The 25,129-nt window shown below is 37.6% G+C and overlaps 1 protein-coding gene across 1 annotated transcript in view; it reads right to left on the minus strand.

The window, feature by feature from the left end:
- Positions 1-20,807, minus strand: part of zgc:174356 (uncharacterized protein LOC100137120 homolog) — a 50,054-nt gene extending 29,247 nt beyond the window's left edge. The window contains exons 1-5 of the mRNA XM_051722297.1: positions 20,530-20,807; positions 15,501-16,248; positions 12,965-13,062; positions 5,144-5,282; positions 1,910-1,993 (exon numbers count right to left, since the gene is read on the minus strand). Of these exons, the coding sequence (XP_051578257.1) occupies positions 1,910-1,993; positions 5,144-5,282; positions 12,965-13,062; positions 15,501-16,248; positions 20,530-20,646 (1,186 nt within the window). The 5' untranslated portion in view covers positions 20,647-20,807. The remainder of the gene's footprint in view (positions 1-1,909; positions 1,994-5,143; positions 5,283-12,964; positions 13,063-15,500; positions 16,249-20,529) is intronic.
- Between the last annotated feature and the right edge of the window lie 4,322 nt (positions 20,808-25,129).

A 25,129-nucleotide genomic window follows, 5' to 3' on the forward strand; every position in this document is an offset into this window, starting at 1 on the left:
CTACCACCGTCGTGTCATCAGCAAACTTAATGATGGCATTGGAGTTATGTGTTGCCACACAGTCATGTGTGTACAGGGAATACAGTAGTGGGCTGAGAACACAGCCCTGCGGGGCTCCAGTGTTGAGGGTCAGTGATGAGGAGATGTTGCTGCCTATTCTAACCACCTGGCGTCTGCTTGATAGGAAGTCCAGGATCCAGCTGCACAGCGAGCTGTTTAAGCCCAGAGCCCGGAGTTTCTCATCTAGCTTGGAGGGCACTATGGTGTTGAATGCTGAGCTGTAGTCTACAAACAGCATTCTCACATAAGTGTTCTTTTTTTCCAGGTGGGAGAGAGCAGTGTGTATTGTAGATGCAATGGCATCATCAGTGGAGCGGTTGTTACAGTAAGCAAACTGCAGCGGGTCAAGATTGAGTGGTAATACAGAGCAGATGTAATCTCTGATTAGTCTCTCAAAGCATTTGCTGATGATGGGGGTCAGAGCAACAGGACGCCAGTCATTTAAACAAGTTATTTATAACAAGTTATTTATAATTAACATGTATTTATACTAAAGTAATACAAAAATGACTACAAAAGTTTTAGAAGTGAGTAGTTTTTCGAGATTTACCATTATACTGTAAATCATTTTTACGAATCAGCCCCCAAATGAAGTCTCCCATCATGTTCTCATTATATTGTTATACTGCGTTCAAAGTCCAGTATATCCTGATGGAAGTGCTAGCCTTGTTCCTCCGAGTACGCTTCCATGTTCTCCTTGAATTTATCAAGATGAGCATCAAGGATATGGACTTTGAGGTATTTCAGAGGTGGAGCTGAGGAGAGAAACCCATACTACCCCAACCAAAAAGACCTCAACGTCTTGATTAGAGATCTTGGTCTCACCAAGTCCAATGCCAAGCTTTTGACATCTACATTTATGGACAACGGCATTTTGGGGCCTGAAAATGTAAACTTTTGAAAATGGGTTTCAAAGTGCAAGTTTTTGAAAACGATGCTGTTATCATCTCCGTGTAAACATACAAAAATGCGAATTTGTGAAAACGATGATGTCATGCGCATGCGTATTATGTGTTCAGTCTGTAGGCATGCGCGCGAGTACTTCAAAAAAATGCGCGAGACATTCAAAACTACATTAGCGGACTACAGGACTGTATTTGTGCTGCTCAAGATTTTGAGTTTATTGACGCTTCTCCGGCAAAGTGTAGATTTACTGCATCACTACCACGACCAGTGATCGCCATCTTCATTGTTTGTATTCACCGCTCTGTGGAAGAATGCTTATGTGCGCAGGCGCGTAGTGCTTCTTTACAAAGTGACATCACAAACTACTGGCCTGGCATGCATTATACATCGTTTTTAGTCGTTTTTGTGGATCCGTGTGAACGGGGATCGTTTTGACAATGTTGTCGTCTATACGTGAAACTTTTCAAAAACGCAAAGGAAAAACTTTTCCATTTTTAGTACATCGTTGTCGTGTAAACGTACTCTTAGAAAGTAACTTAAATGTAATTACTTTTCTGGTGGAGTTATCATTAAAGTCAGTAATCTGATTACAGTTATAGAGAATGTTAATTTGTAGTGGATTACGTGTTTGCATTATTTACCCAACACTGTTAATGAGCATTGCTGTCCTTTTTCATAGTGCTGTTGCCACAGTTTTATAAAAGTAAAAAGACACTTGAGTAATTTTACCGCAGTTAATCAGTGTTCTTTGCCCTGAAATGAGCCACTGTACTTAAATGTACATCATGGTACAAAATGATTACCATATTCATATACCATGGTATTTACATGGTACTCCGAGGTACTTCAAATAATGGTACATCCATGGTTCATGTCCAAAAACATGGTATTACCACTGTACTTTTGGGGATTTCTTTGTTAGTGTGTATTTGTAACATTGTACCTTGTTCATCTGGTCCCACAATGGCAGAAGACAAAGAACGAATCACTGCTTGGCTGATACCAGATGGAGCGCCAACTACAGCCACTGTAAGAGCACAGGACAGACCAAAACCAATCTTAAATACCACTTTAGAAAACTGTATTCATAGTAATAAATATTGTATTTTATATAAGTTAGCTCCAATCTGATTGGACAAGCAGTGCTCAAAGAGTGCTGGTATTTAGTATAACAGCACTGGAATGATTTACTGTTTGTATCACTCTGCTTGTCGGCATTTGCAGTGTTCCAGACAGTCAGTCTGTGTGTTTGTTGCTCCGTGACATGCAATGGTTAATCCTGCTTTGACTTGTTTGGAACTTAAATGATCTAACTGGTCAAATTGTGTCTAAAATGTCATACCTGGTGTTGCCAAGATGCTTCATTAACTTCTTGTTTATAAAACTGTTGTATAAATCAACATCACCCCTGCAATCATTTAGGCAGAATCACAGACATGCCAATATTCAGATATATATGCAATATTACTTGCAATGTTACTCTTTGCATTTAAGTAAAGCCACAATTAACTAAATTCTGTGGTGCATTCAGGAATGCTAAGCACCTCTAAAGTGTAAGTGAATCCTAAGTGGAATATTCAATAATACATAATCTAGTTATTTATACTTTATGTATGAAATTCTGAAAGGTCATTTTTATTATGTGAGCTTTTCATTAAGGCTCAGAATGTAAACTCACTGATCTCAGCAGCCTGTTCATGTGTGTTCAGAGAAAAGTACATCCTCAAAAGAACAAAGATATTCTGCATTTCCGTTGATAAGTGCGTTAGCACGTGTGTGGTGGTGTATCTGTGTGTGTGTGCGCACGCGCACATGCTGGTTCAACACACTTCACACATGTGCTGTACTATCAGAATGGAGGTTATGACTCCTGTGTGCCGTCAATGTGCCCCTCATTATCGCTGCCAACAGAAAAGACCAGCATGCAAATTCCACCCTCCCTGGTGCTGATTATGCATTCGAGCTGCCACTCATCTTCTTTAAAAGGCTTTAGTTCAGCACATCAATTAGAATAACAGTTTCCACAACCATTTATTTAATTAAGGGTATTCATGCTGATCTGTCTGTCTCTCCCAGAAAGTGGCCAACTATTGTGACCAAAACAATGTTATCATTACTTACCACTCTTAGAACTGCCCTTTAGAGGTGTAGCCCCCCTGGAACTGGGCAGGGAGCTTAGGCAGCAGTGAGGATGTGAACTATTAAAAGTCTGGTCAGGTAGAGTTTTTAGAGAGCATTTACCCATTTGATTGTTTTGTTAGACAGTCAGCTCAACTCAAGGCAGTCAGCCCTCAGTCAGAAAAAAACTTTTTGCAAATTTACATTGTTTCAGGGAATAGAAATGTGCTCTGATTTCTCCCCTGGCTAATTGGGGATAGGGTCAGTTGTGATGTTTCTACCCAACTAAAAGTTCTCTCTTTTCTAAAAGCCTCCCGTAATGATACAGTAATGACAACATTTCACTAACAACTTTAACTTGACATAATGGTTTACTTGATCATTCTTTATGCACAATACTCTTGCATGGAAATTCATAAATGTCAATGTAGTTTTGTGGCTTTTAGTCCATTTCTATTTGCTGTTTATGTCTATTAGCTTTGAGGCCATCTATATGCTAGTATAACCCTAAATCTGACAAAAATAAATTTTAGCAGATATACACACATACCTGTAATGTTTACAGTCCTTCCCTTCATAACAAATCATAACTATAGTCTACTGGCAAAAAAAAAAAAAAAAAAAAAAAAGCCATGTCCCTCCTCAACTTCCAGTTTCAATTTACATTTACATTACAACATGATCACAATGGAAAACGACATGTTGCTACCGAATGTTCATATTCCCTAAAACCGACCCTATTCTGCCGAATTACAGACAAGCGCTATCCCCATAAGACATTTTTGCATCCCTTCAAACGTGTTCACCTTTCTCTTTGATAGCATGTTGGGCGAGCTACATTCGAGACACAATGTTTTGAACCTTTTGAAACCAGGAAGTAATCACATTCACATAAACATTTGTGAGTGCAATTTGGAGGTTGCAATTCACTCTAAAATGACATATTTACTCCACTGACGGTAAGATTTAGGGTTGAGGTTTGGGTTAAGCGGTAGAGATAATACAATATGCATTCCTATTGACTGTATTACATTATTTACTACTAAAAACTGTCATTTACAACTACAACTGTCAATCTCTTCTGAAAAAATTTGATAACTTAATATTGGTCGGCCGACATGGGTTTTTCAATGCCCGATGGCCGATATAAATGCAGATAAACATTTAGTAACAGCAAATCAGATGTACACAAAATTTATAAAGTGAAACATACACTTATATTATGCAATATTTTCTCAAATTTGCATAAACTTGAACATTTGAAAAGAAAAAAACTTGAAAACAGAAAGTGTTGACTATCCATTGACAAATCTATTGGTAGAATTTGGAACTGACACAAGGGAAAGTTAACACTTCTGTTAATTGGTCAAGCGAACACAGTTATCGGCTGATTCCGATGATTGCAAAATGGCCAAATATCAGCCAATTAATTGGCCTAGGCGATATATCTGTCTATCACTACACTTAATCTTTTCAATGAATACATGACTTGTATTACAGATACTGTATAGATAAATAATATTGGCATATGTACATTTATTGTAAAGCCAGATTTACAGTAATTTCCTAACTAACTAGCCCTAACCCCTAACCATCTTTATTTTAAAATTTTAAATGAAATTGAACTCTGTAGCTAATTCTGGGGCCGTCACTGACTGTCCATTGTCCCTGTCAAATAAACAAGGATATTTTTCCTTGCCACCATACCCTTTGTCTTGCTCACTGGGGGCTTAAAGACCTTAAGGCCTTCTGTAAAGCTGCCTTGAAACCATGTGTATTGTAAAAAGCGCTATACAAATAAAAATGATGTGAAAATACAACTTGCTTTTGGTGCCACCCTGTGAACATTTCACCAAGAAACTGGAGTTCACACACCCAATACTTTCAATAACTCTTCAAGAATTTCAGTAAGAATTCCGCATCAGAACTTTCGACCTATTGTCGCCAAATTTACAGTGTGATTAGTCTGTACCATTTTCAATTTCCATTAGTTTCCATTATTTTTGCAATTCGAATTGGAGTAAAGTGTTGTATCATCATATGAGTGATGGGCACTTACCGAGGAAGACCATCCATGTGTTGTTTGAGAAGGCGAGTAGGACGTAAGAGGCGCCTCTAAACACAGCACTGAGTTTTGCTAGAGTCATCTCCTTCACACATCTCATCAGCACAGGAAATAGACCCAGCAGACCAAAACCCTACCAGAGAGCACAAGAACAGGTTAGACATAAACAGATTTGGGATAGTGTACCATGTTTTCCACTGTGGCAAAATTAAACTAGATTTTATATTTTCTGAAGAAAATGCGAGTGGTGCCTGTGCAATACTTGCTCCATAAACAAGGGTATTTTGGGTGGTTATCAAGGCATTGCTACTCGATTGCTATGGTGTTCTGAGTGTTTTTGCAATTACTGTAGCTATACAGTTGATGGGGTTTTCTAGATAGTTTCTAGGCGGTTGTTTAATGGCCCAAATCAAAAGCCCACCCCAAGTCTTTATGACATTCTGGTCCCTACAGTAGATCTGTGAAATTTCATTGTAGCCACTGTGGCCCATTTCATCATCTGTAAGTCTGTTTGCTTAGAAAAGTAATAGCACACCTCTCTTCAACAGGCCACACAACTGGGGGTATCAATCATTAATGTCTGAAGTGCATATGGTGCCTAAATATGAGCAATAGTAATTGTGATGCTCCACTAAAAAAATCACCAATAGAAATGCAGCTTTTTTGGACCATTGGAGTTATCTGGTTCAGGGCAAGCTCAGTATATAGCAGCTGAATGTCCCTATTGTATTTAAATGCCTTAAAAAAGAGCAAAGTGTGCAAAATTTACTTAAAGTTTAAACGGACCATTATTGTCTAGTCAGCTTTGAACAAATTGTTAATTTGTTTCCATGCATTTCAGATAAAGATTTGTTTTATTAATAATTGCTAAAAAATAAATGGCTGCATATCTTCTGAAATTCATAGGCATAGCACAAGAATATATAAGCACTATACCATATCTCAGCTTTGATAAAAAAGAAAAACATAGAAATATTTAGATTCTATTAGACATGATATACTGGAAACCCAATGAGTGAATTGATGAACCTTTAGCTTTAGTGCCTGATGAGACAGTGTAGAAAATAGTTAGACTCTTAGTCTCACTCACAACATCTGAGAGCACTTGAAAGTGAACTCACCTGCATCTGCATATTTGTGTCAACACGTGTGAGAGTATGCTTGCGACACACGGTGACTCATTTGCCCTGGCCGCTCATGCGAACAGTTCTAATTTAATTACCCCCCTGACCGGTGCGGGCCCTGTGTCAACAGACTTTGCCACCGCTTCAGATTTGCAGCAGAAACATAATGGGAATGCATAAACATTCCATGGAAAAGGTCAGCGCTCCGTGTTTTTACTTTCATCAACTCATTAGAGCCTGGAGTGTTTAATAATTCCTCACCAACTCCACGCCAGCCTAATTACGAGTCAGTTCCAGCCCTTCAGCCATTTATAAAAACTGCAAGTGTGGAACCATGTGCTTAGCTCACTGCAGCCTCTAGACCTGCCAAGATCTTTAAAAGTACAAGATCTGTTGTAAAGATCTGCCAAACTATTTTTTTTATAATCCACTAGTCAGTGGGCTTCTTAAATGACTAGTTGTTTAATCGTTCTAAAGAAGCCCTATATAATTAGGCCACCTGACCCTTGTGAGGCTCTTTTTATGGGAGCGTTTATGTACATTAGACCTGTTCATGCATTCAAAAACAGCTAGACAGAGAACAAAAATTACCACAAACATTTATTTCAACTTGTCCCTCCTTTACTTCAAAAAAATCTAAAATCTGGTTTACAGTGAGGCACTTAAAGTGGAAGTGAATGGGGCCCATCTGAAAATGTTAAAATACTCACTGTTTCAATTGTATAGCCACAAGACATAAACATTATTCATGTTAACATGATTTAAGTGTTATAAAACTGCTTATTAACCTTATCTGTGTAAAGTTATTTCCAATTTTACAACTTCGTTGCCATGATGAAGTAATGGCGTAAACCCTAAAATGACTGTAAAAACAATGATTTGTAAAACTTTACAGCTCAAATAGTACACAAGTTTTAACAGAATTAATGCACTTTTATAAAATTATACATTTCTAATTTTTCTTTTAAACTGTCTACAAATTGACCCATTCACTTCCATTGTAAGTGCCTCACTGTAACCTCGAAGGAGGGACAAGCCGAAATTATTTTTTGTGGTAATCAACATTATGCCAGAAATGTTGTTAACTGAGCTTGCTTAACTTATATTGAACCTGGAATATTCCTTTAACACTTGTAGCAGGACACTAAGGGGCCCTTTACACAGGACTCATTCTTGCTTTCATCTGCGCTGTTTTTTCGGCCTTTGCAATATGTCTCACTGTTTTTTTTCAGTGTTTTGCACATGAAAGATACATTTTTAAGACACTGTGTCAAATTAAAAACAGTTCAAAATAAAATTTTAAAAACCCGTTTCGAGACACCTGCATTTTGTTCCTTCCCAATGCAATCCATCTAGCTTTCTTTTTAAATGCAGGAGTGCGCTTTGGTTGGATGGCCCTTTAAAAAAACAGCACAAGGCATGACACAATGGCCAAAGACATCCATCTGTATATCTATAGCTGTGCTTTAAAGGGTTGATTTTAAAGATGCAACATTTACTAAAATGGTTTTACTTATATACTGTCTATCAAGTAAAAGATAGTACACTGTTAGCACGCTAAATAAAGTGCAGCTAAAATATCAAAACAAAAAATTATATAGGCCATATATAAGAAAAAAATTACATAAACTAGTCAACCTCACGGCTAGTCGACCATCATGACCCATCCCTAATCTGTTGCCTTCTGCTTTCTCTTTTTATTTAAAAAAAAAGTTTTATCTACTTTTTATCTAATTGACTCTTTCAATTGCAGTTAATTAAAACTTTTTTAAAGCCCTGTGTAATTGGGTGACAGCCCTCGAGCATACATCCCCTGCTGACAGACTGCATAATAGGTTCTATCAGAATCTATGACTTCAGCTTCCACACAAAAGGCAGCAGAGCGATTGGAACCCCAGTGGTGCATCATGGTATAAATGGAGAGCCATCAGCTCTTCAATCAGGAAGGGTGCTCCTTAATTGGCAGTCTTTGTTTAAGTGTCACTCTAAGACTTGGAATCGATCTGTTTGAAACGGTGAGAGGCAGTGTTCCCCATGACAGACAGTAAAAACAAAGCTGCCTTTCCCTGTTGCTATACAGACAGCTGCAAACTGCAAACCTATTCTGCTAGTGCCATGGTCAAGGAATTGTACAACACTTTTTCAGAAGGATAATCAATAATACAACCCATAATTTCCATTGTTGGAAAGGTGAAGTATGTAATTCTTGTGCCATTTGTGTCACAACAGGTTTCCTGAACAGCCTGCTGAAAAACCAACCTAAATCACCAAGGTGGTCTAGAATCCTGGCAATTTAGCCGCAACTTGCCACAAATTTGCAGCAAATTCAGCACTCATTATTTTCACATGCAAATGAACTTGTGATTCACTGCAAATGTTTGTCAGAAGTTTGTAGCTCTTCACCGTTAGTGGTGAACCTGCAGCAAACCTTTGGCAACAATGGAAAATTTGCCTCAAGTTTGCCGCAAAGCTCATTTGCATGTGAAAATGATCAGTGGCGAAATTGCCGCAAGTTTGCGGCAAATTTGCAGTGAACGCTCGATTTTTGTAAGGGCTCCCAGGTTTCCCAAGCTAGTTAGGCTGGATTGTTTTGTTAGTTTTAAAGGCACTTCTCAGCCAGACTCCTCCAGGCTGGGAGACAAGCTGGAGACTAGTTTGACCGGGCTGGGAGATCAGCTAAAACAATTTAAACCAGCTAAGAGCAGCAGACCACGACAGGCTGGTTTTTGCTGGTTTCAAACTATAGGTTCTGCAAATGTTGCTATGTCAGGCAGGTCGGGATGCTCAAACAAAAATAGCATCACAGAGCCACACTGTTTACACGTTTTGGGGCAATCAACCAAGAAATGGTTTTCAGAAGTTGTCTCTGCATATTAAGCTGAGATAGGCGAAAGTATTAACATTGAAAAAATAAATAATAAAATACACACATCGAAAACGTTTTTTTCCCCAACAAAACAGAAGATAAAGTAATTTTGTTTGTCTCCAAGAGGTGCTTGAATGTTTTTAACAGCACTACCTGAGTGACATAATCTAGATCATGCGATGATAATTTACTCATCTGACTCATATTTACAATCATAAAGACTGGAACATTGCTGACACAGTCCATATTAACCTACATTTTTGTTTTTATGCAAATGTGTACTTGTATACATCTTGGTGGCGTAGCCTATTACTGTAGCCCTTATGTCATGGAACTTGACATGTCGCAGAATGGAGCTGAATGGCTTGATGCTGATATTCTTGAATTCAAAAGGTTTTAAAATTTAAACCTGGAGTTTTTTTTTTTTTTTTTTTTTACGATGTTACAGGAATATTGGGTTCAATACAAGTTAAGCTCAATCAAAGGCATTTGTGGCAAAATGTTGATAACCACAACAAATCTTTCTGACTCATCCCTCCTTTTCTTTAAAGGGACAGTTCACCCAAAATGAAAATTCTCTCATCATTTACTCACCCTCATGCCATCCCAGATGTGTATGACTTTCTGTCTTCTGCTGAACACAAACAAAGATTTTAAGCAGAATATTTCAGTTCTGTAGTACCATGGTGACCAGAACTTTGAAGCTCCAAAAATCACATAAAGGCAGCATAAACATAATCCATAAGACTCCAGGGGTTAAATCCATGTCTTCAGAAGCAATATGATAGGTGTGGGTGAGAAACTGATAAATATTTAAGTCATTTTTTACTATATATATCTACTGTCTGTAAATGAAATACTTTTATGCTGCCTTTATATAATTTTTGGAGCTTCAAAGGTCTAGCTTCCTTTCACATGCATTGAAAGGGCCTACAGATTAGATCTTTGTTTGCGTTCAGCAGAAGATAGAAAGGCATACACATCTGGGATGGCATGAGGGTGAGTAAATGATGAGAGAATTTTCATTTTTGGGTGAACTATCCCTTTAAAAAAGCAAAAATAGAAGTTACAGTAAGGCACTTATAATGGAAATCAATTTGGCCAATTTTTGGAGGGTAGAAAGGCAGAAATCTGAAGCTTATAATTTTATAAAAGGACTTACTTTTACTTCTTCTGTTAAAACCTGTGTATTATTTGAGCTGTAAGGTCATTTAAATCATAGTTTTTGTGGTAGTTTTATAGTTTACAGCGTTACATCGCCATGGAGATGAAGTTGTAAAATTGGCTATAACTTTACTCAGAAAAGGTTAGTAAGCGATTTTATTAAACACTAAAATCATGCTAACACACATATTGTTTACATGTTGTAGCTATACTTTTAAAGCAGTGAGTATTTTAATGTTTATGGATTGGCCCCTTTCACTTCTATTGTAAGTGCCTCACTGGAACCCAGATTTTTGCTTTTTTAAAGAAAAGGAGGGACAAGTCGAAATTACTTTTTGTGGTAATAAATAGGCTTTTATGCCACAAATGCTGTCGGTTGTGCTTAACATGTACTGAACACTGAAAATTCCTTTAAAATTATTTCCTCAATCCCAGCCTAATATGCCAAAATAACTATAGTTAAGCACTTTGAATCTGTGGCAATATCAATTATGCTATCAGATTTAGGCCAATAGCCCATAAATTATATTGAAAAAATATACATATTGGCCACGTTCACACAGTGAGTGTTTGGGATTGACAACCGCATTTACTAACAGGTGTGAACCTTGAAATTGTTCATACAACAGCTTAGAGTAGTAGCTCGAATACTGTAACCATAGTGACAGTGACTAAAGTAAATATCAAAGATGGTTGCATCCATAACACCAACAAATCTTATCACAACTGATGCCTTGTTATTAAATAAACAAATCTAATCGAGGTGCAAGTTCATGCGTCAAATCTTAATGAACCAACAGGGAGTGTAGAGTGCAGCATTTGTGTAGCGCGGCTCACGTCCAGACCATGAAACTGTTGGGCACCAGTGGAAGACAGAATCTGGATCTTTGGATGACACAGAGCTCATGTCTCCATCTCCATGAATAACTGAAATCTAATCACAAGATGTGTGTGTGCAGTAAGAGTGGCTCTCCCATTTAATGATATGACAGACAATTTGTTTTCCATTGCGGTTCTGTTCACACTGCAGGGGTTTGCTGAAAATGTGGTTGCGAGTCCTTCAAATTCATGGCTGTCAGTTTGGTTATAGAATGCAGTTGTCACTCTCATAAATAACCAAACTGTGTGTGAACTCAAATGTATGAAGCACTCAAATACAGGACTGACAACCGGCTGGCTTACATGGTGCCATAGGCGAGATCCGATGTGAAGCCCCCCTTAACTTCCCAACGTAACTTCTTGGTTAGAACTCTGAAGCTACAAAAATCACATAAAGGCAGCATAAAAGTAGTCCATAAGTGATATAATAGGTGTTGGTGAGAATTAAATATTTAAGTCATATTTTTACTCTATATCTCCACTTTCACATCTTAAAGTCACACGTGATGTCTGTTTAGTTTCACTTTCAGATCTGAAAGTTAAGTGGAGATTTAGAGTAAAAAGGGATTATCAATCTATTTCTCACCCACACCTATCATATCACTTCTAAACCCTTAAAGATTTAACCACTGGAGTCATATGGATTACTTTTATGCTGCCTTTATGTGCTTTTTGGAGCTTCAAGGTTCTGGCCAACATTCACTTGCATTGTATGGACCAACAGATCTAAAATATTCTTCTAAAAATCTTCATTTGCATTCTGCAAAAGAAAGAAAGCCATGTTTCTGGAATGGCATGAGGGTAAATGATGAGAGAATTTCCATTTTTGGGTATAACTAGACAATGAATATAGAAATGAAGTAACTATATATATATATATATATATATATATATATATATATATATATATATATATATATATATATATATTGGTCAAATTATATTAACATGTACATTATATATACAGAACTTCAATTGCACAATTAAATTATAGAGTCAATAAATAAAGAAAATGGCAGAATACTTACAGATTGCTGCTTGTGCTATTATACATAATTCCTAATTTCAAATGTAACCCTCCCCTCCTAGTTTTCATTGTCAAATCTGCCCAGTAATCACATGGTTGATACTTATTTTCTCAAGAGTCAATCCTGTGTCATGGTGTACCTATACTGTTGATTATGGTTATCTTATGTTTGTTCAGAATGTAAGAATGCATTATGGACATCTATAATCCTAACCATTTAGAGCCTTTTAGGCTGAGTAGCCTGTCAAGAACAACTTGGGGCACCTTTCACCATCGCGATCTTGCAAGCTCTGTACAGGGGCGGGGTGGCATGATTTGGGGCACTTCTCTCCCATCGCGATCTTGCGAGCTCAGGGCAGGGGCAATCGATCAGGTACTCTGTCGTGCCACCCCAGAAAGCGTTGCTGCCCTAAGCGCCTGCCTATATCACCTATGCCAGGATCTGCTACTGGACAACTGTATTCTGCTACTGTGTGAACGTGGCCTTATAGTTATGAATCTTCCAACACACATTGTGTTTGACCTGTGCTCAGCTGTATATGCTAGCAGAGAAGAGAATCATATGAAAAGATGACAAAATTACACAGCTGTGTCCAGTCGATGGCCGTACTGCTGGGTCACTACTGTTTGCAGGCAGAGAGGCTGAAATTGAAAGATCTAGTGGTATTTCAAGGACATCCACTGATCTCAATTCTTAGTACGCGGAAAGACATGAGTCATCAGAGAAAGCATTACTGCATTAAACAACCACTTACAAAAAACAGCATCCTTGCAGAGTTAAATACCCCAAACAGGGCAGTTGTAAACTCTCTGGGCTCATACTTCAAATACAGCAGCAGGATGGACTGATCCCCTGGGGAGACATATCCACATAAAAGCACACATTATTAATGTCCTCTCTCTCTCTCTCTCTCTCTCTCTCTCTCTCTCACTCTCTCTATCTCTCTCTGCACTTCTTTTTTTGGCACAACTTTCAAAGCGCAATATTTTTAAAGCAATATATAGTGAAATTTGTGTGTAATATTAGATGATGGGACATTAATTATGCACCTATATAAATAATGACAGTTAAATTAGGCTAAATGAAAGAGGCAATATTTAAGACCAGTAATAACTCATTTTAAAGATAAAGTGTGTGATTTTATTGTTAAAAATATGTTCTCCTATCCCAACTTAATTTGGTTTGACAGTAAATAAGAAAGCTATTTGTAGTTTGATCTAGCCGAAAACTGTAAACACTGTGTCTCTGTAAGTTTAGGGTGGGACTATCTGTTTGTTCAACCAATGGCAGGTAAGGGGAGTGTCCAGGAAAGGTGTTTGAAAACAATCATGACTTTTGCAATTCCGTTGTGTGCCGTTAGCAGTGCATAAATTATCTACTTCGTTTTTTATACTGCCAGAGATGACACAGTGTATACAGTTTTTGGGGAAATCTATATGAATGGCTTACTTAGTTGTCTCTGCATATTAAGCTGGGATAGAAGAAAGTATTTTAACATAAAAATTCACATTTCAGCATTAAGAATGTATTAAACTTGATACAGTTATTTATTTTTCCTCTTTCACTTTCTGTCTCGTACTCTCTCATAGGACAATACTCAGATTGAGAGCTTTAAAACCTCCCAGCTGTGGCTTAGTAGCAGTATTATCAACATACACAGCCGGCACAGCTGAGGGGTGCATATTAGCCATACTGATATTTCATCAAAGTCAGACCTCTCTGAAATTCAGAAAAAAGATTGGTAACTTAAAAACAACTCATTTAAAGCTTTAAAAAAACAATGTTTATCACCTGCTACAGTAACTGTACAAAATATTGAATGTATTTTAATGTAATATTTTAATGCTTACAAAAGTCTGTATGGGTGAAACTTACAGAACCTTTCAAGAACATGTCCATATCATATTTCACCTACAAATCATATATATGTCAAATATTTTGCATTTAAGAAAAAGAAGGAAGTGTTACCATATTTTTTGCATTGTGACATTATTTTCATGACAATTCAAAATAAATAATAATAAATATAAATGTATATACATTATGGTAATATTGTTTGTACTGCCTTCATGCTCTTTTAAATAAAATAATCATTGTATTACTGTCATTTTTACAGTAATACGGCACAACTACTGTTTGAAATCAATGATTATCTAATGACACATCCCGTAAGTATTACGGTAATGAGCATTTGGGAGGACAATGTGCTTCGTTATCACTATAATAAAACTGGTTCTAAAATAGACTTCATTTTCTTAATGCAAAATGTAATTTCTCATTTTCTTTTCTTTTGAAGTAAAACGTAACATGGACATGTTCTACACAGGTTTTGTGGGATGCAACCCCTACTTTTGCAATGCACTAAATATACACTCACTGACCACTTTATTGGGTACACCTGTACACCTACTTATTCCTGTGATTATCTAATCAGCCAATCATGTGGCAGCAGTGCAATGTAAAAAATCATGCAGATACGGGTCAGCAGCTTCAGTTAATGTTCATATCAACCATCAGAAGACCATGTCGGGTTCCACTTCTATCAGCCAAGTACAGAAAGCTGAGGCTGCAGTGGGCCTACCATCTGTTTAACTCAGCAGAAATAGAGATTCATCAGACCAGGCTATGTTTTTCCAGTCTTTAACTGTCCAGTTTTGGTGATCCTGTGCCCACTGCAGCCTCAACTTTCAGTTCATGGCTGACTGAAGTGGTGCACGAATTGGTCTTCTACCCTTGTAGCCCATCCACCTCATGGTCCAAGGTTTTGTGCATTCTGAGATGCTACTCTGCACACTATAATTGTCTAGAGTGGTTATCTGAGTTGCCGTAGCCTTTCTGTCAGCTCAAACCAGTCTCGCTATTCTCTGTTGACCTTTCTCATCAACAAGGCATTTCCGTCCGCAGAACTGCTGCTCACTGGATGTTTTTTTTTTTTTTTTTTTGGCACCATTCGGAGTAAACTCTAGAGACTATTGTGCGTGAAAATCCCAAGAGATCAGCAGTTACAGAAATACTCAAACTAGAAATCACCAAAAATCATACAAGGGTGGAAATCACTGAGATACATTTTTTTCCCCATTCTGATGGTTGATGTGAACAGTAACAGAAGCTGCTGACCTGTATATGCCTGATTTTATGCATTGCACTGCCGCCACATGATTTGCTGATCAGATAATAGAATGAATAAATATCTGTACAGGTGTTCCTAATAAAGTGGTCGGTGAGTGTATACTGTATGTGTGTGTGTGTGTGTGTGTGTGTGGTGGGTGTTTGTGTGAGTGTGTACAGACCAACGGCCACCAGGTTATTTATGAAGGTGCAGAGAATGAGAAAGTGCAATTTCAGTCTCTCCTGTCCTGGCCTCCTCTTGAATACTGCTTTAAAAGACAGCTTGGCATACTTCATGATAAACATCCGAGAGTGGTCTTCTTGAGCATCTTGCTCAACTGTATCCTCTTTAGAGGGAGCAGTACATATATTTTTCACCAATGTAGGGTCTCTCAGCCATAGCGAAATATAAGTCAGTACCAGGACATGGCAGCCAATGTAGGCCCCGAATGCTGCCTTGAGCCCAAACTCTTGCTCCAGGAATCCACCTAGTAGGAAGCCCACCATCCCCCCAACGAAGATCATTGACTCAGCCACTGCCATACGTAATGTTCGAATGGAGCTGGAACCCATTGTTAAGTCAGCCAGGTAGCTGAAGGAGCTGAGGAATATGGAAACATGGCCACCGGTCAGGCCTGTGAGGGCGGCAGCCATCAGGACCCAGTAAATATTTATGTTTTCCATCAGGTCTATAGCCAGTAACAAGCCCCCACTCAGCAGGGACAGCAATGAAGGGAATGCCATGACCGACCGGCGGCCAGCACGGTCAGACCAGGAGCCCAGCAGTATAGCTGGAGGAATGGAGACCAGACTGAGGGTGATGCTGAAGAGAATCAGAATGTAGGATGCTTTCGCCTGGACCTCCTCGTCCCCTTTGTGGTGCCCTGGATCACTGCAGATTGTATCATTCTTGAGTAATTCACGACAAACCTATGAAGAACAAAAGTGTTGGTAATAGACCCTTTGCTTGATAGATAGATAGATAGATAGATAGATAGATAGATAGATAGATAGATCATTATAGACAAGAGTGCACCCTATGCTAATGGTAATTCTAATGGTTTAACACAATATGCACAGCAGTGTTTGAATTGAGGGGGCACGGGGGCTCCAGGACCCCCCATTAGAGTTAAGGGACCTTCCATAAGGCCAAAAAAAATGGGTGAAAGGGGACCTCTCCAAGAGCTCTGACTCAATTCAAACACTGATGCACAGTGAGCTACAAAAGAACCTACTGGATGTGTGAAAAAGTGCATTGTTTTTCCCTGCTCTCCTGGCTGCAACCCAATCAAAATAGACCCTTTTTTGGGTTGCTTTGAGAACTGATTTAAGGATCCATTCTCCTAAAAGTTGCTTTGAGGATTTTTATACTTCTCTCATTTTTATTTAGTGTCAGTAATGATGCTCTAAAATAGAGTTGGGGTACTCCAGTTCGGACTCGAGTCTGAGTCACAAGTACATTTTTAATGGACTTGGACTTGTCACAGACCCGGATGCATTTTCACTCGGACTTGACTTGGACTCGAGCCTTTGGGACTCTGGAATTTTTTCAGAGTCCAGCCGAGTCCATGGCATTTGATTTGTGATGCAACTAACAAAATAAATAAATAAAAATAACGAAACTGGAATAAATGGACACTTTGTCTGCAAGCAGTTGTAGCACCCCCTGATGTCATAGACATAGTCAAAGTTTGTTTCACCATATTGAGCAAACACACCTGCAGAGCGGCACTCAGTCAACCAATACGCTTGAATGTTACTACGGAGATTGCTGTATAACACCAATTAAAGAACACATAAACACATAAAGACAGGTATGTAGCCAATGTACTAGAAACTACATGCCAGTTTCTCACGGCACGGGTCCTGACAACTGGTAAAATCGCACGCGGCATTTGTGCATCCAAGACGGTGCTCGCATCGCGGTTTCATCGTGCTTAAGAACTTCATTAAGTCAAGTCACCCACATCATGTCTCTCACAGTTTACTAAAACAACATATCAAAATAAAAATTCAGAAAAATATTATTAATATTGGGCTATTAAGTCTTTTTAGGCGTAATGTATCCACACATGTAGGCATCTGTAGTCTCTTGTGGTCCACGCAGTGTTGTCAACTTTAACTGGTCCTTGATGAATTAACTGTAACTTTTAAAATTGTCAGAATTTTTTTTTTTTTTTATTGCTAAAGCAGACTGCAACTCTGAAAAACAGATAAACAGCACCTAATTATTGTTTTTCTATTTTAAAAGCATTGACGAACTACAGTTTTGTATTCCACTGTAAGTGCCTCACTGTAACATAGATTTTTGCTTTTTTTAAGAAAAGGAGGGATGAGTCGAAATGTATTTTTGTGATAATCAATATCATGCCACATATGCTGTTGACTGAGCTTTCACTTTCTTTAGTCTATATTTGAGTGGAGGGAAAAAAGCAACAAATAACTGAAATGTCAACAGAACGCAATAAGAATTGTGTTGAAGGACAGTTTTGTCTTCATACACCTAAAGCATATGCTTTTATTCTGAAACCACAGTTTGTTCAGCAGGAAACTAATCATAAAATATAGAGGTGTTTTTGTTACATTTATACCGACAGTTGTGTTTTCTTAATTATGAAAGTTAAAATAAGCTTAAAATATTGATGCTGAGTTTACGGTTATAATTTGAATTCAGATTCATGAACAGATTCATTGGGACTCGGACTCAACTCAGACTCGGCCTGTTTTAGACTCGGTCTTGAGTCCGAATCAGCCCCTTTTGGACTCGGACTCGACTGTTTAAAGACTCGGACTTGACTCGGAATCGATTAAAGTGGACTCAAACCCAACACTACTCTAAAGCATTATGAGAATGATGCAGAGCTGAGCACTGAATTATTGCACTGGGGGATGCCTTCAGTTATTGAAAGAACAAGCCTTGGGAATGCTCACGAAAGGCAACCTCACAAATATGATGATATCAAGGAGTAAATGGCAAGAATCGGGGCCATTAAGAGTGGCATAAATGAGCACTTTGCAATAAATGATTGGGTCCTCTTTAATCTTTGAACAGTTTTCACTGCGTGGAGTTGTGCTCATTCAAATGATATATTCATCCACAATTTTCGGAGATCTGTTGCAAGTCGAGCCACAGAGTTCATTGGAAGGGTACGAGAATTTAAAGGAGAGAGAGGAACGGAAGGACACTCACTCAGAATAAAATGCAATATGACAAGAGCAGGAACTAAAAACAGCTGCATGTTTTAGTGAGTAAAAGTCTGCCCTAAGCTAATGCATAAATACACAAGATTATTTATATTCAGGGAAATATCTTGACACATATTCATTTTATTCATTTATTGTTAACATAAGTTGAAATTATTATAATTACTATTACAATGCAAAAACTCTTTTTGTATTATTATTTAAAAGGAACAGCACAAAAACATACTTTAGGTATCTCAGTTCAGAAATCACTCCCTCTCAGTGTCTGGCTGTACATCCATTGACACTAAATAATGTAAAAATGACATGTAAATAATGTAAATAATTAGTTAACTGTATGGTAAGTTACCTTACCACTTATGGTGAAAAATTACATTAAACAAGAAAGTAAAAAAATTAATTACTGTATCATTTATGGTGAAAATAAATATTATATTTAACAAAACAACACATAGTTTTAAAATGAAATGTTATTAAAATAGTTTTTTAAAAGAAGAAATTATGAGTCACCTTATGGTTTATAGTGGCTCCTATCCCAACATTCTCCTATCCCAGCTTAATATGCAGAGACCATACTATAAATAAGTCATTTGTATGTTGATTTCGCACATTCAAAATACGCTGTATGTTTGAGCAACCCGACCAGGGGTGTGTTTTCTGTACAACTATGTAACTCACTGCTTAACCACCATAGTATGACGCATCGTTGGAGAAATTAGTAGTAACTCTATGTCGCACATCCATCGCTCGAACCACGTTGGTTCAACAATAAATAGTTGTCATTAATGACGTTATACATGTGGTTGAGTAATAACTTTTGAGGATATCAAATTATAATAGCTCATTAACACTTATTTCAGAAAGCTATTTAATGCATGAAAGCTGCTGAAGACACGAAAGCTGTGAATGTAAATGTACATGCGACTGATAGCAATGCAATAGTGGGGTTTCCCTTTACATCTTGGGGTTCCCTTGACGCACTTGAGCACATACATGCGCACTGTTCAAAAACATATTAGAACTTCACTTATGCATTACCATGGACACGTAAGTCATGTTCTCCGAAAGAAACCGTATCTTAAAATGCTTTCTCTTAACAGCCTTTAATTAATGTTTACATTACTTTTTTTCTGCAAAACCCCAGAATAAGCAGTTTTCTTAAATGCATGTAAACGAGATCAAAGTCTTTATAGAATGAAAGATATATATTGAATAAAAGATATAGAAGCCTCAGCAAAGTCAAATAATGTCCACACAGCAAACTAGCAAGGCGCTATGCTTCTAACCACAAGTGGAGAGCTGAAGTTCCAACCACACAACTTTGTGATGCAGTTAGCGAATGTTCGTTGGAATTACAGTTTCGGGAAACACCACATCATTGAACTATGTTGGTATGATGAAACTTGCAACCATAGTTGGCTAACGATGCTTTTGGGAAACACACCCCAGCCCGACATAGCAACAATGACTCAACCAATGGCTTGAGTCTGTTGCAGGACAGAGGAGGAGTTAGGGAAACCTGTTTGAAAACAATCATTTTGGTGACGCTAGTACCACAGAAATCACACACAAAGATATTGAATGATCTTAACCATGGCCAACATTTAAGTTTAGCAATACAAGAGAAACTAATGACTGTCATCGACTGTTTAATCCACTGCATGAGTGATAGCAGCTTCTGTTGTTTTGCACTAGGACTGTCATGGCCAGTTCGGCATGATTAATGCCTGCTGTAGTTTTAGGTTTTGAGTACATCTTCAGCTCGAATGCTATTCTCCAAGCGCTCCATGGTTCTGCTTCGGGCATTTCCGTTTTGTGTACTAGAATTGTACCCTGCTGACCTGTTTTTTAGGGCAAAGAACAAAGCGCTGACTCCCTCGGACAAACTTGATTAATGCCTCTCCCTTTCACTCGCTCTCTCTTTTCAGTATTTTTTGTTTGTGTACTTTCAAAACCAACTGTTGTGATACTGAGGTGCCAAAAGCACCGAAGGACCAGCTTTCTTACCTTTGTGATTATCATCTGTTGATAAGCAGGTGTCACAATGAAAGTGCTGGTCATGTAGAGAAAAATCACCGGCTCCACTGTTACAACTCTCCTTAGTTTCTCTTTCCATGTCGACATATTCAACTTTACAGTGACAGTTACAGATAAAAAGAAGGAAATGGGAACTCAACTCTTATTATTACACCAGTGTTAGAGCAAACCCATGTCAACCATCCATAATGTCTTAACATAAATACTGAACGAGGAAAATCTGTTTTCCTGTTAAAGAACACTCTCTGGGGTTGGTCACATGCGTGTCAGCTGGAACATGAAAAAAACCGTCTGTCTCAACATTCTCTTATCAGCAATTGTTGTACAGTACTTTTGTGGTTGTAAAAGTGGCTTGGCCTTTATTTGCCTTATGGTCACATCCCCCACAGGTTCACACTTCTCCAGTGAAACCAAAGAGTTGTGAGGACAGCTCTGTACTGGAGTATGTTCTTTCAGAATACCAACTTGCAAAACCCAAATAAAATTACTTCTGAATGGCTAACATTTATTACAAACTGTTTTATGGCAGCAAATAGGGAGGCACAAGAATTGATTATATTCATTTTGAGTGCCCTTTAACAACTTTATATAATTTAGCAAATTATAGCATATAGGATTAAGACAGTGTAGAGGACTAAAGAGCAGCTGTATTAGTCAGGAATACTTTACTAAATGTATGTATTTGGAAGATGTTTTTATCTAAAGCAACCAGCATGCAGGGCAGACATTTTATCAGTATGTGTGTTCCCTGGGTATTGAACCCATGTCTTTGGCGTTGATAGCTCCACGCTCCACCAGCTGAGCTATGGGACCACTACAACAAAAGTAAATCAACATGGAAGAAGCTGATAAGTAACCCATTTTACAGTACGGTATTATGTTATGCAATATCAGTGGCCAAACAACAACAACAACAAAAAAGTGCAAATATCTAGAAATCCTTAAACATGATACCTGATAAACCTTTTTATACCATACATAGTGCTGCCTGTTCTTCCCAAACAATTCAACCTTAGTTTCATCAGTCCACAAAACATTTTCCCAGTAGCATTGTGGAGTGTCAAGGTGGTCTTTGGCAAATTTCAGGCAAACTTCTTTGTGGTGTCCTGCCATGGACACCATGCCTGTTTAATGTTTTCCGTATAGTAGACTCATGAACGTTACAATAAGATGTTAACCAGTTCCAATGGTTCCTTCAAGTCTTTAGCTGTCACTCTAAGTTCTTTTTTAACTCATTGAGCATTCTGTGGTGTGCCCTTTGAGTCATCTTGGCTCAACGGCCAATTCTAGCAAATCTAGTTTCATTAATTGAATGCCAGGTTTGCCAACTCCTGACTCTAATTAGCTTTTGTTGACGTCATTAGCCTAGGGTTTCACATTTTTTCCAACCAACATTGTGAATGTTTGAATGATGTATTCGATATGTACAAGAAAAATGCAATAATTTGTGTGTTATTAATTAAAACAGATTGTTTTTGTTCATTATTGTAACTTAGATGAAGATCAAACCAGATTTTAAGACAAATGTATACATAAATGCAGGTAATTCGAAAGGGTTCACATACTTTTCATTGCCACTGAAAATTTATTTTGCATTGTTCTATTCACTTGTTTTAAGTATAGGCCTAAACCTAAATTATTTCATTAATACTAAAAGCATTTTAGTACAGAGACCACATTATTTTGCTCTAAGCATTGCAAAGCATTCTGCCATACAACCACAGTAAAAGAAGAAATTGCATCTCGTACACATTTTTCCAAGTCTTTTGAAGCCATGCGATCACTCTGGGTGATGAACAGACTGAAATATAGGTCATTATTCACTCTCAAATCAAATCATTGATCAACTCCCATAAACAATAAGCAAATCAAATATGGGGACACATCAATAACGTAAAACCTCATTGGTTCTTGCACTTCTTGTAACCAAACATCATGACAGAAAAACCAATGAGTTTTGATGTTCCTGATGTGATAAGAGTTATAAAAAATTTAAAAAATTGGAAAGAAAGTGGGTTAGAGAGACATTAGGGTGAGTAAATAATGACAGAATTTTCATTTTTGGGTGAGCTATTCCTTTAATAAAAAGTGCTGTATTGCAAGTTTACTCTCTAGAAATGACCATTAACTTACAATAGTCTTAGCAGGTTAACAGGCATTTTGTATAATACCACTGTCTCCAATTTCGTTTGTCTTGATTGCACCTCAGATTCTTTCATATCTTGTATGGACTATGTATGGAGAATAAGTGTGAATACATGAGCCGTGAAAGATCAGAGGCAGCAGGCATGCAGTATATGAATGAACCTATTCTCACCTGGAGTACTGTCTCTCTCTCTCCAGAGGCCCTGATACTGTATCTGCTGGGCAGATCTCAAATATTTACACAGGCAAGCAGGCTGAAGAGCCTTATTTGTGTGCAGCACTCTCATAGATCAGTCTTCTCTCAATACTGTCTCTGCCCCTGTAATGTTTAACAATATTCATCATGTCTTGTATCGTTTGAAAAACACAAACGCTGTGAAATATGAAAGCGTTTTGTCATGTTGTGTGTATAATATGTGTATACTGTATATATTCTGCACATACTGTAGCTACTGTACATTGTCCCAGGCCAACCTGTAAAATCTTGTTCCTGACCCCATGACTTTTGGTAACAACCCTTTATATAGCCATAGGATAAGGTGCACAGCAACCATTTTAACATACATTTATTTAAGATTGGTTCCAAAACCTAGCGAGCAGCTTACCTAGACATTTTAAGGCATCAAAGGCATGCTCGCAATGTGAAAGCTACTCCAAAAGATGGTAGGGGAGAGTGGGGTAAAATGAACCTGTGGGTAAGTTGACCCACACTGTGTATCAAGGCAAATGTACATATTTTTTGTCATGTGACCTTGTAAGCAGGAAGTACTGTATCCTGCTTACAAAGAACTATCTGCCTGTGAACAGAAGTACATGGAAAATGTAAGTTTTTTTTTTTTTTTTTTTGCAAACAAGAGTGTTTTTGATGGCTAAGGAATTATTATTATTTTATTTTTTTTACAATTGAGGTTTATTATTAAGCCAAAGAAAATGTATTTAGGTACAAAATGACCATGCATAATGGTGTATGTACAGTAAATATATCATATCACAGTATTAGCCCTGAAGTACTAAGCTACGTGCTTTTTTTCCGAAATCGTTACTATGGGGCAAAATGAACCAAACAGTCTTGGGAAAGCTGAGCCACTTTTTACAGAAACAAATTTGTTCTAATAATGTTTGAAATAAAAAGAGGATTTTTTTTTTTTCACCAAATATTTTATTCCAGCTATAAATTTGTATCAAAACAAATTTGTTTCAATAACTGACTTAAATAAGACTTAAAGGATTGAGATTTTTTGGCAAAGAAATTTGAAGGCTGTAAAAAGTGATTGATCCAAATTGTTCCTTGATTGATTGATCCAAATTGCTAAGTGTTAAAAGAAAAAATGGAAAACAGGAGATTATAATTAATTAATAAACAGATTATAGATTACAAATTATAGACAAAAAAATAATTTGTGGAATTGTATTCAGTTTCACACTGGAAAGTTCAATTGGTCAACTTACCCACAGATGGCTCATCTTACCCACTGACCAGGAGCAACTTAGCCCTAACCTAGGGCAAGTTGACCCAATGGCTCACATTTTTTTAAAAGGGCAGTTGTTTGTAGGTTTCTGTCACAGACTAATTTTTATAATATTAAGTGAAAGCAGACACCTTGAAACAAAGGTAGCTCTATTCATTCTATTCATTACTCTGTCTAATTCTTCCTTGTATAGGAGACAACATGTAAAACAACATGTAACAATCGGCTCATTTTACCCCACTCTCCCATAAGCATGATTATGCTGCCTTCTAAGATACCTCCTTTTAGCCAAAATTTGCAAAATCTCATGTGTGTTAGTTCCAAAACATATGCCGAAGTGGAACATTGTTTATCCAAGATGGTTTACAAGTCAAGGGAAATGTTAATTATAAATATACTGTAGGCTATACAATAGGTGTGGGTGAGAAACAGATACATATTTAAGTCCTTTTTTATTATCAATTCTCCCCCCTGCCCAGTAGGTGGTGATATGCACAAAGAATGTGTATCTCTAAAAACAAAAGAAGAAGAATGTGAAAGTGAAAGTGGGGATTTATAGTAAAAAAAAAAAAAAAAGAGGACTTCTCACCCACACCTATCATATCACTTCTGAAGATATAGATTTAACCACCAGAGTCATATGGATTACTTTTATGCTGCCTTTATATGCTTTTTGGACCTTCAAAATTCTGGCCACAATTCTCTTTCATTGTATGGACCTACAGAGCTTAAATATTCTTCTAAAAAATAATTTGTGTTCAGCAGAAGAAAGAAAATCATACACATCTGGTATAGCATGAAGGTGAGTAAATGATGAGAGAATTTCACTTTTGGGTGAACTATCCCTTTAATGTGTCCACCCCCCACTTTTCAAATGGTTGCAAAAGATATTTAGAATGGCGAGTAATTTACAAGACAGCCATGAATAATGAATGCATATTCCACTTGGTGAAAAC

This window comes from Myxocyprinus asiaticus, chromosome 17 (genome assembly GCF_019703515.2).
Source record: "Myxocyprinus asiaticus isolate MX2 ecotype Aquarium Trade chromosome 17, UBuf_Myxa_2, whole genome shotgun sequence".
NCBI lineage: Eukaryota > Metazoa > Chordata > Actinopteri > Cypriniformes > Catostomidae > Myxocyprinus > Myxocyprinus asiaticus.